General features: G+C 50.7%; 1 protein-coding gene across 5 annotated transcripts in view; it reads left to right on the forward strand.

Annotated features, from left to right (window-relative positions):
• GRIP2 (glutamate receptor interacting protein 2) overlaps positions 1–15883 on the forward strand; it is a 92023-nt gene that overhangs the window by 52270 nt on the left and 23870 nt on the right. For 4 of the 5 annotated variants that reach the window (XM_032312098.1, XM_032315056.1, XM_032312933.1 and 1 more), the window contains exons 2-6: positions 12435–12515; positions 12774–12909; positions 13809–13954; positions 14571–14657; positions 15177–15252. In XM_032312098.1, coding sequence (XP_032167989.1) covers positions 12435–12515; positions 12774–12909; positions 13809–13954; positions 14571–14657; positions 15177–15252 — 526 coding nt within the window. Of the gene's footprint in view, positions 1–151; positions 238–1442; positions 1513–12434; positions 12516–12773; positions 12910–13808; positions 13955–14570; positions 14658–15176; positions 15253–15883 lie in introns of those variants that run through there. The other variant, XM_032313678.1, reaches the window with a different exon arrangement.

A 15883-nucleotide genomic window follows, 5' to 3' on the forward strand; every position in this document is an offset into this window, starting at 1 on the left:
GCCAGCCAGTGGCTGTGTCTCCTTTAAGCAGAGAGCCGCCCGCTGCCGTGGATGGACTGGTGCCCAGCCAGTGGGAGCTGTGAGCTTCTCTCCCACAGCCCCTCCCTGAGGGAGGGGGAGGAAGGGTGAGGGAGGGCTGAGCAGCGTGGCTCCCGAGGGGAGGGAGTTGGTGGGCAGCGGAGGAGACAATAGCGGACATGCTGTGTGGGCTCAGCCGGGAGACCCCTGGAGAGGCGGGTAAGTCTTGGGGACCAACAGGCAGAGTGATGGGGCTGAGCCCTCTGGAGCTCCCAGGCAGGAGACTGGGACTGCCACTCCCCAGAGACCCAAAGCCTGGAGAGAGTGCAAGGCAGGGACCCCTGGACCCCAGAGCGGGGGCAGCCCACCCAGGACTCTGTCTGACCCTGACTGCCATCCTGAGATTGGGGTCTGAGCTCACCAGGCTGTCCGCTGTCCCACATGGCACGGGCAGCAGGTAGGTCTGGAGTTGTAGAGGGCAGCGCTTAGCCCCTCAGAGGTGCCTCAGGGAGGCATGTCCTGCCCTGGCATGGGCATGAGCTAGCGGGAGTGAGCTCCCTGCTCAGTGATGTGAGAGCAAAGGGCGAGCTCAGGGTGGTGTGGAGGGCGTTCCTGGAGCAGGCGGGAAGCTGGACCTGCTGGCGGCTGGCCGAAGCCCTGGCCCCAGGGTCTGGTTGGTGAGCCCTGGGACTCTGGGAGTACCGTGGGGCAGGTGTCATACAGCAGCCACATTTCTAGGTGGGGTCAGGATTGGCCCCATGGGAGGGGCTCTGGAGCAAACACCATTGCTCCATCCTTCTGTCTGGCTGCCTGTCTCTCCAGCCTCACCCTCCTGGGCTGCCTTCTTCCCCTGACCACCCCCTCCCCCAGCTTGTCAAGAGCCAGGAGCAGGTCATCCTTTCCTGTCAGTCCCTTCCCACACTTAACATACTTTTGATGGTATCCCCTTGAAATAGTTCCAAGGGCAAGGGCTGAGGTCCTAACAGAGAGATGAGGAAATAGTCTCAGGGTGGGGGAGGTGGCCCACCCAAGGCCCCACAGCTACCAGTGAAATGGCCAAGCCAGGACTGGCACCCAGATGACTTTTATAACCCAGATCCCTCTGCTCAGTGAACTTAGTCTCCCACCCCTAACCCAATGCAAGGAACAGAGACAGGATCACGCCCAGGTCCCCAGATAATAAAAAATAATAGTACCTGACAGCTCTTGAGATCTGACTTTGTGCCAGGCACTGTTCTAAGCTCTTTCTGTGTGTTTTCTCATTTAATTTTCACAAGATTGTGAGTTTGGTACTACTCTTCTCTCCATTTCATAGCTGGGGAAACTGAGGCATGGAGGTATTAAGTGACTTGTCCAAGGCCACACGGCCAGAAGTAGCAAAGCTGGAATTTGACCTCACCTATTCTGTCTCTGCTCCATCCCAGGGACTACACTATAAACGGAGGCATTGCCTTCCTGGCCTGGGTATATCTGTCCTCTTGACCTAAGGCTCAGGTGAGTGGGATGGCCTTGTCCTGCAGTGGTCAGAGCCACAGGTCAGTAGTGCCCTGGAGACTTCCCATGGAAGACTACCGGGGAGGCATCTTCCCCTACCTCATGGGCTTATGGCCTCCACCTGGGCTTAGACCTCAGCATTGCCTGCCTGGACCTTTGCGCCTGTCTCTTCCTCAGCCTTCTAGCCTCTATCCCACCTGTCCATGCTGCCGTGGGAGGGAGTTTGCTAAAATTCAAATCTGATCACAACTCCTTATCCTGGTGTTTAAGGCCCTTCTTGATCTCCCTGGCTTTTTCTCTTTCTGTTGACTTAATTGACCCCCACCCTCACCATTGCCATCCTTACCCTCACCTCTTCTCCACAGAACTTCATAATTACCACATGAACTCCATGATTACCTGCCACAGCTGATGTCAGCACTGAGATTTTCTTTTTTTTTCTTCAGAAAAGTCCAAAGATGGAGCTTAAGCACAGTGGGATCCAGGCACTCAGTTAACATCGTTAGGACTCTGGGTCTCTGCTTCTCTTTAGGGAGGTACACAGAGGTCCCTATAACCTTTGAGTTTAAGGTCAACCAGGTCAGTCATCTCTAAGGAAAGAGAACCTGTTTCTGATAGTTCCAGCAAACATCCCAGGGCCACCTTTTGTTGGCCCAACTTGGATCAAATGCTCCCTCCTGACCAATCTCTGGTCTGACTGACCTCTGACTGAGGCCTCTGACTGACCAGCCAGGCCTGGTCATGTGGTCTCCCCAGGAACAGGGGGGACAGGGTATCCAACAAGTAGCTACTCCATATACCCCCCACATTTCACAGGGAAGGCTGAGGCCCTGAGAAATCAGGCCACAATGCAGAGCTCTTCAGTGAGAGCCAGGCTTAGGGTTGGGGTCTGTGGAACACACTGCTCAGTGCCCTTTCTCTGCCCCTGATGGACTCCTGCCTGCATATGTCCAGTCTTGCTTCTGGGAGCCTTGTTCACCATACATCAACCCTAAGCCCCTGTGGAAAGGGATGTGCCCAGACTTGGGTGCACAGTAGGCCTAAATACAGATTTTGGCAGGAAGTTGCACCCCCCACGCCCTCAGTGTTCATTCTCTGACTCCCTGCCACAAAGTGGTCTTTGTTCCCAGGGCCTACTGGGCCTCAGTGAGCCCTGGCCACCCAGTGGGTCCTGGAAAGGCTCAGGCAGGATGTGTGTGTGTGTGTCATGGGGATAAGGGAGAGTAGTCCTTCTGCTGTGGCCTGGGCCGCCCATCCTCTGAGGGACTCTGACGATAACCATCTGGATGGTCAGGGGGGCCTGACCTTCTACTGCACAGGAGGGCCTGTGGCCATGGGGGGACCCCAGGCCCTTGACCGCAGAGGCCACAATGTAGAACCAGGAGGTCCAGCTTTGCATCTTGGTTCTGGCTCTTCCTGATTCCGTGACCTTGAACAACTCATTTCACCTCTTCAATCCCCATTCTCCTCTGTAAGTAGGAATTGAATTCCAGATTATTTACTGAGTACTTACCGTACGCCATACTTTCCATGCTGGACATGGTAGTGACAGACAGACATAACCCAGCCTTCCGGACCTGATATCCTAGTGGGCAGAGGCAGATAGTAAATGAGATCATGACTTTTTTTTTTTTTTTTTTTTTTTTAAAGTGGGGTCTATTACATGGTGTTGAGTGCATGAAAAAGGTAAAGCAGGGAAGGAAGGTATGAGAGAAGACCTACCTTCCTGAGAAGGTGATATTTCCACAAATTCCTGAAGGATGTGACAGGGGTAGTTTGTGGAAGAATCTTCTGGGCAGAGGGAATAGCCAGTGCAAAGGCCCTGGGGTGGGCACAAGTCTGGTGTGGGCAACAGTGGGAAGACCAGGAAACTGGAGTGGAGCTGGCGAAGGGGAGAGTATTAGGAGGTAAAGTCAGGGAGGATGAGGGACTGTCACTTGTGGTGAGAATTTTTTTTTTTTTAAAGATTTTGTTTATTTGACAGAGGGAGAGAGATCACAAGTAGGCAGAGAGGCAGGCAGAGAGAGAGGAAGAAGCAGGCTCCCTGCTGAGCAGAGAGCCCACGTGGGGCTCGATCCCAGGACCATGGGATCATGACCTGAGCTGAAGGCAGAGGCTTAATCCTCTGAGCCACCCAGGTGCCCCGTGGTGAGAAATTTTGCTTTTACTCTTCACAGAGTGAATTGAATCTTTTTACAGCCCCAGGCAACCACAGTCAAGAAATTAAACAGTTCCACTGGTAGCCCAGGTTTAAGGTCATGCTCCTTAATATTGCTGGTTCCAGGGTGAGGTGGGAGAGCCTAGGCCCAGAAGAGGCAGACCGAGGCCTGACTTGAGGCTGCACCCTCATCCCACATGTTATCGGGGCCACTGCGGGCTCTACAGCCCCCTACGGGTCCCTTAGCCTTGTGTTTAGAGGGAGAACACACAGTCGAGGAGTAAGGCTGTGGCCTGCTGGGAGGCCAGGAAGTTCTGGATTCCAGTCCTTCCTCTGCAGTTCACCAGCTGAGTGCCCTTTCTGGGCTTTAGTCTCTGCATTTGTAAACGAGGAAGTCCCGAAGCCTCCCTCTCCATGCTTTCAGCAGAGTTAAATGAGTTAGCACATGCAGAGTATGGGCCTGGCACTCCTTTTCCGTGTTCTTTTTTCCCAATCCTTGGCAGCAAGTGAATCGGGCATCTACTTTTAAAATCTCTTGGTATGTTTCTTGCTTCCCTTATAAACATGCATTGAATAGAAAGAGGGGTCATCCTGTTGCCAAGTTGATCTTTCCCTGCTACTCTGTGGGAGGCTGGCCTCTGGGGAGACTTGTCAGCTGTCGGGATCGGGGTGTCACTCCGAGGTCAACCTGTACCCCATATATGCTCTGGTCCAGCCTGCGATGGCCAGAGGGGCATCCTTTTGTGGGCAGTGCCCAAAGGGGCTGGGCTGCTGCCTGGAGCAGAGGTGACTGCAGAACCATAGGCATTATCCGAGTCTCCCCAGGACTGTCATGGGGTGGGAGGAGGAGGCCAGAGGGGGCCCGTGGCTCTGCCACTTAGGAGCTGTGTGGCGCTGGAAGTTCCCTTGACTTCTCTGTGCCTCAGTTTCCTCCTCTGTAACATGGGGATGATAATGGCACCCACCACATAGGAGTCTTGTGAGGATAAAGTGGTAATCATTTTAAAGGCCGCAGAACATGGCTTGGGTTCAAATCTTGACCTTGCTCTTTACCATTGGAAGTTGGTTAACCTCTGTGCCTCAGTTTCCCCACACCATTGCAGAAGATAGGATGAAACGAGACAATGCTTATGAAGCACCCAGGACAACTCACAGGGCTTAATCGGAAGGAGTTGCCATTATTAATCGACGAAAACCTTTTTAACAGGGTCAGTGACAGGGGCAGGGAGACTACTACCGAGTTTCATGGCTTCTGTGTAAACTCCATCATCTCGCTGCTCACACTGCCCCTGGAGGTGAGCCCTCGTAATGCACAGAGGAGAAGCCTGAGGCTCAGAGAGAGGTGACTTGTCCCGGATTCCTAGCCAGCAGGCAGTAAGGTTTAGAATCAGAATCTGAAGTTGGCCTAAGGCCAAAGTCCATCCTTCCTTTTGCAGCACTGCCTGCCCAGGTGGCAGCAGCCAAGCTGGAACTGGCAGAGCCCTCGGGGGTGTGCTGGAACGGCGAGCAGCCCCTGCCCGTGGGGGCAGCCATGGGCCACTGGGACAGTTAAGAAGGTTGGACCCAGGAGTCCCCTTCTCCTCCTCAGGGGAGATGGGGCTGGGCTGGACCTGCTGGTGGCTGGTCCTCATTTCCTCTTCTGCTCAGGCTGAGCCCCTGGGTCGTCTTCGTTTTCTCAGTAAATGAGAAATGTGCTGAATGCTGCCTCCTGGAGGTCCGGAGAACCAGGCTCAGTCACGGCTGAGTCTGTGGCACTGCCTTCCGGTGCCCCTTTCTTGCTGAGGCGGGATCCTGGCAAAGGCATCCTGGCCAGGGGCTGACTTCCCTTTCCCATTGTCAAAGCTCAATAGCGCCCTGGGGCCCCAGAGAAACGGGGATAATGAAGGCAAATTAGCAAAGCTTTCAAGAGAAATAAAGTAAGAAAGAAAGGCACCCAACCACCCCTGGCTGTAATGCGAGGCGCAGGACCAGGTGTACTTACGCTCTGTTCTTAAGCACTGCCTCGCTCCCTTCTGCTCTCCCGATGGGGCCAGCCCGCATCCGGGCGGGACAGGCTGGCATTGCTGTGGAAATGCATTTCCCTCGGAAGCGAGTTCTTACAGGACGAATTGACTGAAGGCAAAAGCTCGTAATTGCCCATTGCTGGAAGGAGGAGACGGGAAAAAAGAAACACGCGGATAAAAATATCTCTGTTTTTATGCACGTTTCCAGCTGAAAATTGGTGGGAAAGATGTTTTTGAAAAGCCTTCATCTCTAAGCATGTAATTACCAAGTCCCAGAACAAAAAAGAGACAGAGCGGGAGAGAGCGAGCAGGTTCTGTGAGGGAGGAGGACTGGGGTCTGAACCCCATGGGGTTTTCTATAAATAATATAATTCCTTCACATTCTCAAGCCTGGGCTGGCTGGAGCCAGCAGAGGGTGGGGGGATACATTTCCATTTTATAGATAGAGAAATAGAGACTTAAGTCATACAGCTGATTGGAAATTCTGACTCTGCCTTGATTCTTGGTTTGAATGCTGCCTTAGTTTCCTCACACCATGGGATGCTTGTGAAAGTGGAGCAGTGTTGCTGAACAGGCATCAACAAATATTGTGGCGTTCCTCCTGAGTGCCTTCCTGAATATAGAAGGGGGTCTTAGATATCCAGAAGCCTCTTAACTAGCAATTAGCTGTCCGGAGGGGCCTTAGTCTCCCAAGAGAGATCATCAGAGCCACAGACTAAAATGCATGTCCCTTCCCCAGAGAGCAGTCTCTCAAGTCCCCGTATATTGCCCACCAACTCTGTCTGCACACACTTGTATGAATTCTGGTTTGCAGCCCATAGTCATGCCTGCCTGATAGCCAGGATGAGAGATGCTCACAGCTGGTTCCCCCAAAGCCAGCAAAAAATTGTAGAAAGGAGGGAGTTGGGGTCACTCAGTTAAGATGAACAGACCGGACACCTCTGTCGCAAGGGAGTCACTGCAGCCCAACTTGGCACCGTGCACTTCAGTGGAGCAAAATCTGAATATTGGGGTGTAGAAAGGGAGGAGAGGCTGTCTGGAAGACAAATGTGGAGGACACTTCAGAGACACCCCAGGACATGGGCCCTCACTTTCAGAGCCAACATCTTACAGCCTTTGGGGAACCACATTTGGGGATCCCACCGTTCCTCACTCTAGGTTTCTAGATTTTTTTGTTTTTAGTATCTGGGCTCAAAACACCACATTTAACCCACTGTTGTTTCATGCTCCGTTCTTTGGGATCCTACTGCTCTGAATTTGGTGAACTTGACCCTCTGCTTTCTTGTCCTCTTCTTAGGAGCTAATCTTCCCACTCCCCCATCCCCAGACTCAAATCTGGAGCCAGCAAGCTTATCTCTGGTCTTCCCAGGACAGCCCAAGAGAGAGGGATTTTCCAGTGGCAGAATCTCATTTGCAGGGGATAAGACAGATTTTTAATTCCAGAATTGCCCGCATGAAATACCAGAGACCTTCGCTGTCACATAGTTGATAGAACCCAGTCTTTTTAATTTTATTAGCTCAGAAACATCTTGTTGAATCTAAATGAAGTGCAAATTAGGGAACCGTAATGGGAGGCATTATACTTAATGACGTGTTGCCTGAATTGGTGGTGGCTGGTGTGAATAATGGGCCTGGGGAACGAGGTGGGGGTGGGGGCTAGTGAGGGAAGCTGCTGGGGGCCCAACTCCGGAGGCCCTGGAAATGATTCTGGGCTTAACTGCTGTCTGATTTGTTATTTACTACCTTCTGGCAAGCAAAGGGAGCCTAGGCTTGGTCTGTAGATGCAGAGTGCTGGGGAGCTGGGTGGTTTCTCAGCGGTTAGAGCTGCAGGTGTGAAGGGTCTCACTTTCTTGAGATCCTGGCTGGGCCATGACCCTGACCTCGTGCTGAACCTGTCCCAGTCCCAGCCTGAGCCCCACACAGACTCTAGAGCAGTGATTTTCAATGGGGGTTCAGGTGGGCTAATATTGTTCCCTTACAGGACGTTTGGCGATGTCTGGAGTCATTATTGGTTGTCATGATGGGGTGGGGTGCTATTGGCATCTAGCGATTAGAGGGCAGGGATGCTGCTGACCATTGTACGATGCAGAAGAGAGCCCCCCACCACCACATGGAATTATCTAGCAAAAAAAAAAAGATGTTAGTAGTGCAGACGTTGAGCAACGTGCTGTAGTTTGAACCCTGTCCCTGATTCTGACTGAGCCCTGACCCTGAACTCAAGCTGAGCCCTGACCTTGATCCAGACTGACCCCCACTGAACCCTAATGTCGGATTAAGGATGGGATGGGATACTCAGCTTCTGCCCCTTGCCAGGACTGATTCTTCTCTATAACCATGCTTCCTGAGTTAGGTCTCACCATGGCCAGAGGCTTAGGGAGAAGGAGTGGCCTTCCACAGCTGGTGAATCACTGAGCCAGGGTCTGCCCTCAGGCAGGGCTGAACCCTGAGCCCAGCCTTAATACGTGGCCAAGCCAGGGTGGAGCTGCAGGGATGAGGGCAGCTGGAGAGCTCTTCTTCCAGAGTGGAGGGTTGGGGGGAGGGCATGTGCAGTCTCAAGTGAGGCCCAAGGAATCTGTGGAAGCCCAAGGGGCATACCTGGTGCTAGGAGGGGTGGTCCCCTGGGGCAGCACGGGAGAGCCTGCCAGCTTGATGGGTTGTCAACTTGTCTTTGCCCAGCTCAGTCTGGTGCTGAGAAAGGACCTGGAGAAGGAGTGTGAAAAAAATAACCTGGTCCAGGGAGCCTGCAACATGGGGTGGCATGGGCAAGGAGCCTGGGGTTAGGTCCTGGCTTTTTGCAGAAGCTGCCTTGGCTAAGGACTTTGGCCCTCTGTGTTGCAAGTTTTCTCCTCTGTCAAGTGGAAGTGATGATGGCATCTGCCTCCCACCAGGGCTGCTGTGACAAGTGCACGAGATAGAAGGGGATAGTGTGGATGGTTGGTGCATGACGCATTTAGCCCCCTTCCCCTCACCTATCAGGACATAGAAGAGAACCAGAGTATGAACAGGGCCTAAGACAAGGGGGTGCTGAGGGGAAGCATGGGCTCTGGGATTCTCCCGGAGCAGGTAACCTGAAACCTTCCAGCTTCAAACTCCTTTGAGATGCATAGATGAATTCACAGGAAATGAAGAGGGTTAGCAGCAGAGGAGATAAGCATGGTCTGTATAACGGCTTCTAATTTTGTACTGGGTGTCTGGCCAGTGCAAAAAGGCAAATAACATAAATAAAAAAGTATGAAGCTTAGAAAGTAAGAAATAAAATTGTCACTTTTCACAGATGACAGAAAATCCTAAAGACCCTACAGATAAACTACTAGAATTAATATGGGGATTTTAAAGGTCAGAATACAACATCAACTGTATTATTATATGCCAGCAACAAATGATTAGAAAATTAAATTTGAAAAGTGATCCAATTTACAATAACATTAAAAAACACTAAAGATATCTAGGAATATATTTAAAGAAAGATGTACAAGATTTTTGCCCATGAGTGTATATAACATTCTTGGTAGAGATTAAAGAAGACAAAAATAAATCAAAGACTAGACCATGTTCATTGATTGGAAGACCCAGTATTATAAAGATGTCACTTGTCCACAGATTAATCTATAAATTCTATACATTCCTAATCAAAAAACAAAGAGAAAACTGAAAAACAGTAGGATGAGTGCTGGCTGATGCTGAGACTTTTGGGGTGGTAGCAGGAATGAGGGTGTTAGCTGGTCTGCTAACCAAGGGCTTGGGTTTTGATAGCTTAAGGATAGAGGAGATGATGCCCTCATCCCTTCCCTAGTTGGAATTCACACCCCAGCAGAAAGCCAAGACCTTTTCACCCTCAGTGAAAGTGGGGATTTAGAAAAAATCCACACATCTACCAAAGAGATAGCATGTCTGTCTCAACTAGGTCTTGGGTGGTCTCCTTTGAGAATTCGTGATCTGAGATGTGCCCCTTGTTTCTGTTGGAGGTTGCATTTCACAGTACATCCCTGATTCCAGAATCCTTGAACCAGGGTGTGGGTAATGATGCCTTGGCAGGCACTGAGGGGAAGGAATTGCAAATTCTCTCTGGACCCTGGAGGGACTGGCTTGCAACCAGGCTTAATAAGAGTCCCGCAGATAAAGCCCCACCAAAGATGAGCTCACAGTCCAACAATTACCAAACTCAGGAAGAAATAGTTCCCTGGGAGGGAGAGTCATCAAATGTCCCAAATAGCAGAAACAGCTCTTAAGGGTCTGAGAAATAGAAGACTGAATAACAGATGAACACTGAAAAGATTTAAAATTACCTGTAAGACACAATGGAAAAAGACAGGACAACTTATGAAAGCAGAATGAGGATATAAGCAAAAGGACCAAACAAAGCTTTCCAAAACCAAAAATGTACTTGTTGAAATTAAAAACTCATTGGAATTAGGAAAATTTGAATATGGAGTGGGTATTAAATTAATAATTAAGGAATCATTTTAATTTTATAAGGTGTGATAATGGTATTTTTGCTGGATAAGAAATATGTTCCTATTTTTTTAATGCATACTGAAATATTTAGAGGGGTAATTTCCTCATTTCTGGGGTTTGTTTTAAAATATTTCAATATAGAGGGAAGCCTGGGAGGCTCAGTGGGTCAAGCGACCAACTCTCGGTTTCTGCTCAGATCATGATCTCAGGGTCATGAGATGGAGCCCTGCCTTTGGCTCTGTACTTATCCTAGAGTCTGCTTGAGATTCTCTCTCCTTCTCTGTCTGCCCCTCCCCCCTGCTCTCACACACACACACACACACACACACACACACACACACACACGCACACACACACTCTCTCTCTCTCTCTCTCTCTCTCCCAAATAAATAAATAAATCTTTAAAAAATAATAAATGTGGGGCACCTGGGTGGCTCAGTCATTAAGCATCTGCCTTCAGGTCAGGTCATGATCCCATAGTCCTGGGATCAAGCCCTGCATCAGACTCCCTGCTCTGCAAGAAGCCTGCTTCTCCCTCTCCCACTCCCCCTGCTTGTGTTCCCTCTCTCACTGTGTCTCTGTCAAGTGAATAAATAAAATCTTTTTTTTTTTTGAATAAATAAAATCTTAAAAAAAAAAAAAATTACCCTAACTAATGTCGCCAAATGCTGGCGAGAGTGTGAAACAGCCGGACCCGCTTGGCAGTTTTTAACAAAGTTAACCTCATTCTTACCATATGTCCCAGAATTCCACTCCTGGATATTTACCCAGGTGGGATGGAATGTGATGTTCAAATCAAAACTTGTATGTAGATATTTATTACGGCTTCCTGAGAGATCACCCCAAACTGGAAAGAGTGGAAATGTCTTTCAGCTGGTGTATGGCTAACCACACAGTACATCTTCCCTGCTATCGAGCACCAGTCAGCAATAAAAAGCAACAGACTACTGATCCATGAAAAAACATGTGTGAATCTCAAATGATGCTAAATAAAAGACACTAGACTCCGAAGCCCACACACTGTAGGATTCTATTTATATGGCATTCTAGGGAAGCCAGAATTATAGAGAGAGAAAACAGACCAGTGATAGTTGGGAGGTGAGGGGTGCAGGGGGAGGGTGCAGGGACTGGCTATAGAGGGGCAGCAACAGAGAATTTGGGGGGGTGATGGAAATGTTCTAAATCCTGATTGTGGTGGTGGTCAAGACACATTTCCCAAAACCCAGAGAAAAGCATGCCACAAAGAATTAATTTGGATGTCTATAATAAATAGATGAAAATATAAATTGGGGTAATGCACTAAAACACACCCATGCAGACTGCTGAACCCCACCGTCCGAGTTTCTAATTTACTCTGTGCTAGGTGGGGCCCGAGAATTTGCATTTCTGATAAGTGCCCAGGTGATACTGGTAGGGCTGGGCTAGGGACCCTCCTTTGAGAACCTCTGCGTTGTACTAGTCTATTTTCCTAGTGTTTGAAATTTATGAAGAACTTCTCCAAGCATTAAAAAGGCAGATGTTACTATAGATGAGACATCCCTGAGAGATACTAAAGTAGGAAATGTGATGGAGAGAGGTGATGGGTCGTGGGAGAGAAAAACGCAGTCCCAAGGAATTTCCTTTAAGCATTTCCTAAGAGAGAGGGGAAGAAAACAACACTTGAAAAATAACAGGGGAGTGTTTTCTAGAATTAAAGGAGACAGACTTATCTCTGGCTGCCTAGAGTGTCTGAGACTATGAATTGAAGACCCTCATGTGCGGTCCTCACGAAGACGTGTTAATTGGGTCCATTCAAGATTGAGTTTGCTCATGGTTGGCACTGTCTCTCCTGTGTGGAGGTGCCTGCGTGTGAGTGAGCTGCCAGTCCCAGCGGGTGTGCAAGCACAGTCCTGGGTGGTGGAGTCTGCAGACCCACAATCTAATCCAAATTGCCCAGCTCCCCAGTGGTGTGCCTGGGGGCCTGCGTTGTCCTGCTGGGATCCTGAGCTCCTGTATCTGTATGGTGGAATAATCTTGTCCATAATTAATGTTTTGGGGATGGTTAACCACGGAACGGCTGGGAAGCTCCCTGTATAGCATTGCTGTTCAGAAGGTTGTTCAGCCCAAGGGCAGAGATGGAGCCTCTGGGTTGGAGGGCACCATGAGGATGCCCCAGCAGAGACTTGGTGAGAGCAGAGAGCTAGTGGCAGGAAGGAACCCCCTTTCCCAGGCCACATCCACGAAGCAGAAGATTCCCAAGGCTGAAAGCGTTCTCCTGCACGGAAATGAAAGTGCAGCTCGGGGCTTTTTCTCTTTCTTGCTTGTAGACGACGGGCCTTACTCCAAAGGAGGCAAGGATGCAGGAGGGACCGATGTGGCCCTGGCGTGCCGCAGACAGAGCATTCCAGGTAATGAGCCTCCTCCCTCTTTGTCCTGGAGGCATGGAGAGCTCAGAGTCAGGGTCAGATGGCATTGGCTCTGCTGCTTACTCACTCTATGACCTTAGACCAGTCCCTCAACCTCTCTGATCCTTGATGTAAAAAGGAGATGATACCCAGAATTTTGTGGCCAGATGCCCCGTTTACCAAGTGTCGGTCTCACTTTTACTGGAGCTGGGGGTCTGGAATTGTCCCGTGCTGACTGCCCACCCCCTCATCTGTTGACAGAGGAGTTCCGTGGGGTCACCATGGTGGAGCTGATCAAGAAGGAAGGCAGCACACTGGGCCTGACCATCTCAGGTGGCACCGACAAGGATGGGAAGCCCAGGGTCTCCAACCTGAGACCCGGGGGGCTTGCTGCCAGGTGAGGACGGGGCTTGGCAGGGTAGTAGGAAGGGGCTAGAGGCCAGTGGAAAATGTAACAGAGTTACAGGCAAAGCGATCAGGCAGGTTTTTCTAGGAGCAGCCAAATGCTTCTCAGAGCAAAGCTTCCAAGGCAGGCTGTAATTCTAGACCCCAGTTACTTCTCTTCTCTTTATAAGACCAGTGCTCTAACCCCTGAGCCATGGAGCCACTTCTCTTCTCTTTACACAAGGGGCTTACTTGGTCACAGAATCCCACTCTTACCAGGCCCTCTGGGCCTTTGCACATGCAGTTACCTTCTTGGAAGGCCTGTTCCCCACTGGCAGACTCCTGCTCACCCCTTGGTACTGCTTCTGGGAGGCCCCCCATCCCAGGGCAAGACAGCTGCCCTGCTCTGCTCCGTGGCCCTGGGTGCCACCTGTGGATACCTTGCTCTGGATTTTCCTGTCCTCTTACCTGTGTCGCTCCCTTGGACCATGCGCTCCATAGACCTAGGGCTTGGCCTTTCTGGGCCTGTCTGGGCCTCGTACAGAGCAGATGCTGTTAAGTTTCCAGTGGAACAGAATGTATTAGTGTCAGAACCCAGGGTGAGTGCTTAAGAACTAGCAAAGAGGGAGATGATTCGGCCACTCTGCAGGCTCCTCAGGGTTGGTCAGAACCTTCCTCAGGAGGGCTGATTCCCCTCAGCAGGGGACAATGCCAGGGCTGGGTATCAGACAGGTCTAGGTTAGAATTTGCGCTCTCTTACTAACGTGCTGTGTGACCCTGGACAAGGTCTGACCTCTCTGAGCCACAGCTTCAGATCATAAGGGATTCAGAGATCGTAAGGATTCAACAAAAGAGGGGCTGTGAGTGCTGGCACCTGTCACCATGCATGTGCTCTTGCCTCCTTGCTCCCAGGAGTGACTTGCTGAACGTGGGCGACTATATTCGGTCAGTGAATGGGATCCATCTGACCAGGCTCCGCCATGATGAGATCATCACCCTGCTCAAGAATGTGGGCGAGCGCGTGGTGCTGGAGGTGGAGTATGAGCTGCCCCCGCCCGGTGGGTGCCCTTGGACGGGGAACTTTCTCCACTGCCTCAGTCGTGGGTAGACACAGCTATCTCCCCACCAGCACCTGGGTGGTGGGGACCAAGCCAGCTAGGGACCTGAGTGGGTGGGACCTGAAGATTGGCCACAGACATCTAAGTCACATCTTGGGACTTTGCCTACAACTGCAGTATGCTGTCACCAGGAGGTGACAGGGCCCTGTTTATAAACCAGTGTCATTTTGTGTTTTTAGTGTTCAGATGCTTTTCCTTAAGGGGGAAAGGTTTGGGGATTTTGGCTAAAAAGATTGTTCCCTGTCCTACTGCATTCTCCATCCTACCAGCCTGCAGAGTACGGTGGCCGAGGGTTTAGCCTACCTCTGAATTTTCAAAGTTGGTTGAAAGTCTTAAGATTTGAATAATTAGAATTCAACCCTGGCCTGAGCCCATAGCCATGGATTCAAGTCTGAGTTCAGCAGAACTCTTGAAGTCTTACTTGTCCTACCTGTAAATGGGCAGAGGTGGGGGGAGTTTACCCTCCCTGTAAAGCTCTCCTGAAATGAGTTTTGGGGATGTCTTTGGCTTGGCCATGTGACTGAGGGACTCAAAGGAGCCTTCCTTTTCTTTCCAGCCCCTGAGAACAGCCCAGGGATCATCACAAAGACCGTGGACGTCTCCCTGTACAAGGAGGGCAGTAGCTTTGGCTTTGTCCTCAGAGGTCAGTCTAAGAGTCACACTTGGGGGTCAAGGGGCGGGAAGGAGGCTAATGTTGATTCCATACGTGTTCTGTTTTGCTTTAGTAAGGTTATAGATTCAGATATATAGTACATGGATAGATAGATTAATAGATAGATGGTTTCTCACTTTAAAGAACCGAGGACCATTAAGTCAAATGTTAAATGGAAAAACTGTCAAACAATGATATGTGCATGATTGCTGGGAGTGAGATTGAGAACAAAGTTTGGAGCTGCCTTGGAACCAGGGCAGAGAGGGGAATAAGATGAGGTCATAGGAAGAGAAGCAAATAATTTAAGAGAGAGAGAGGATTTTGGTCATGTCACTACTTTCTGTCCTCCCCTGTGGGGATTTATAGTTGGAATCTTGTAAGAGGGCCTGTGAATTGCAAGGACAGGCCCTCAAACAGGTTTAATGAAGGGTGCCGGCTTAGGGGCTGAGTCTGGGCCTCTAGGTATTGAGGTAGGCAGATGACTGCCACCTCCTGTTGAATTCTGTCCAGGGGGTGCCCATGAAGACCTACACAAGACCCGTCCACTCGTTCTGACCTACGTCCGGCCCGGCGGCCCCGCTGACAGGTGAGCCTGAGCCGGAGGGAGCCTTTTCTTGCCCTGGCTATGCCCAGATCCCCCATGAAGAAGGCAGACTAGAAGCCATTGTGCCCATTCTCCAGATGAGCAAACCGAGGCCCAGAGAGACGCTGCCCCCTGCTGCAGAGTCACTCGGGATTGTTGGTGGAGCCAGGACTCCATCCCAAATGACAGAGACCAAGCTCTTTCCTTCCTGGTGTGCTACTGTCTCAGGGGTGGGGAGGGAAGCAAGCCTTGGCGTTATGGTGTTCTTCCCTTTCCTGGCTTTTCGCTTCCCCCATCTGTGGAATGGGGCTGATACTACAGCCCCTGGGAGTTGCCTTGAGAGATTTTGGGGCACCGTGAGCAGCACCACTATGGCCTCTGTCATGCACCCTCTGGGTTGTGGCCATGTCATCCTGCCCATGGTGCAGCCCAGAGGGGCCAGTCGGGCGGGGCCAGGAGGAGAGAACGTGGGAGAAGAACATGCCCAGTTTCCAGCACCCGACCCCCTGACCTCCCCAGTGGGAGATTCTTGGCCATTTTAAGAGAAGCCTGGAACAGCCTTGTCAGAAGTCTAAACCCGTTCTTGGGATGGGGCCTTGTGACGAGCTATTCATAGTACCTCCCAGAATAGCTT

Source organism: Mustela erminea, chromosome 1 (genome assembly GCF_009829155.1).
Source record: "Mustela erminea isolate mMusErm1 chromosome 1, mMusErm1.Pri, whole genome shotgun sequence".
In the NCBI taxonomy this organism is placed as follows: Eukaryota; Metazoa; Chordata; class Mammalia; order Carnivora; family Mustelidae; genus Mustela; species Mustela erminea.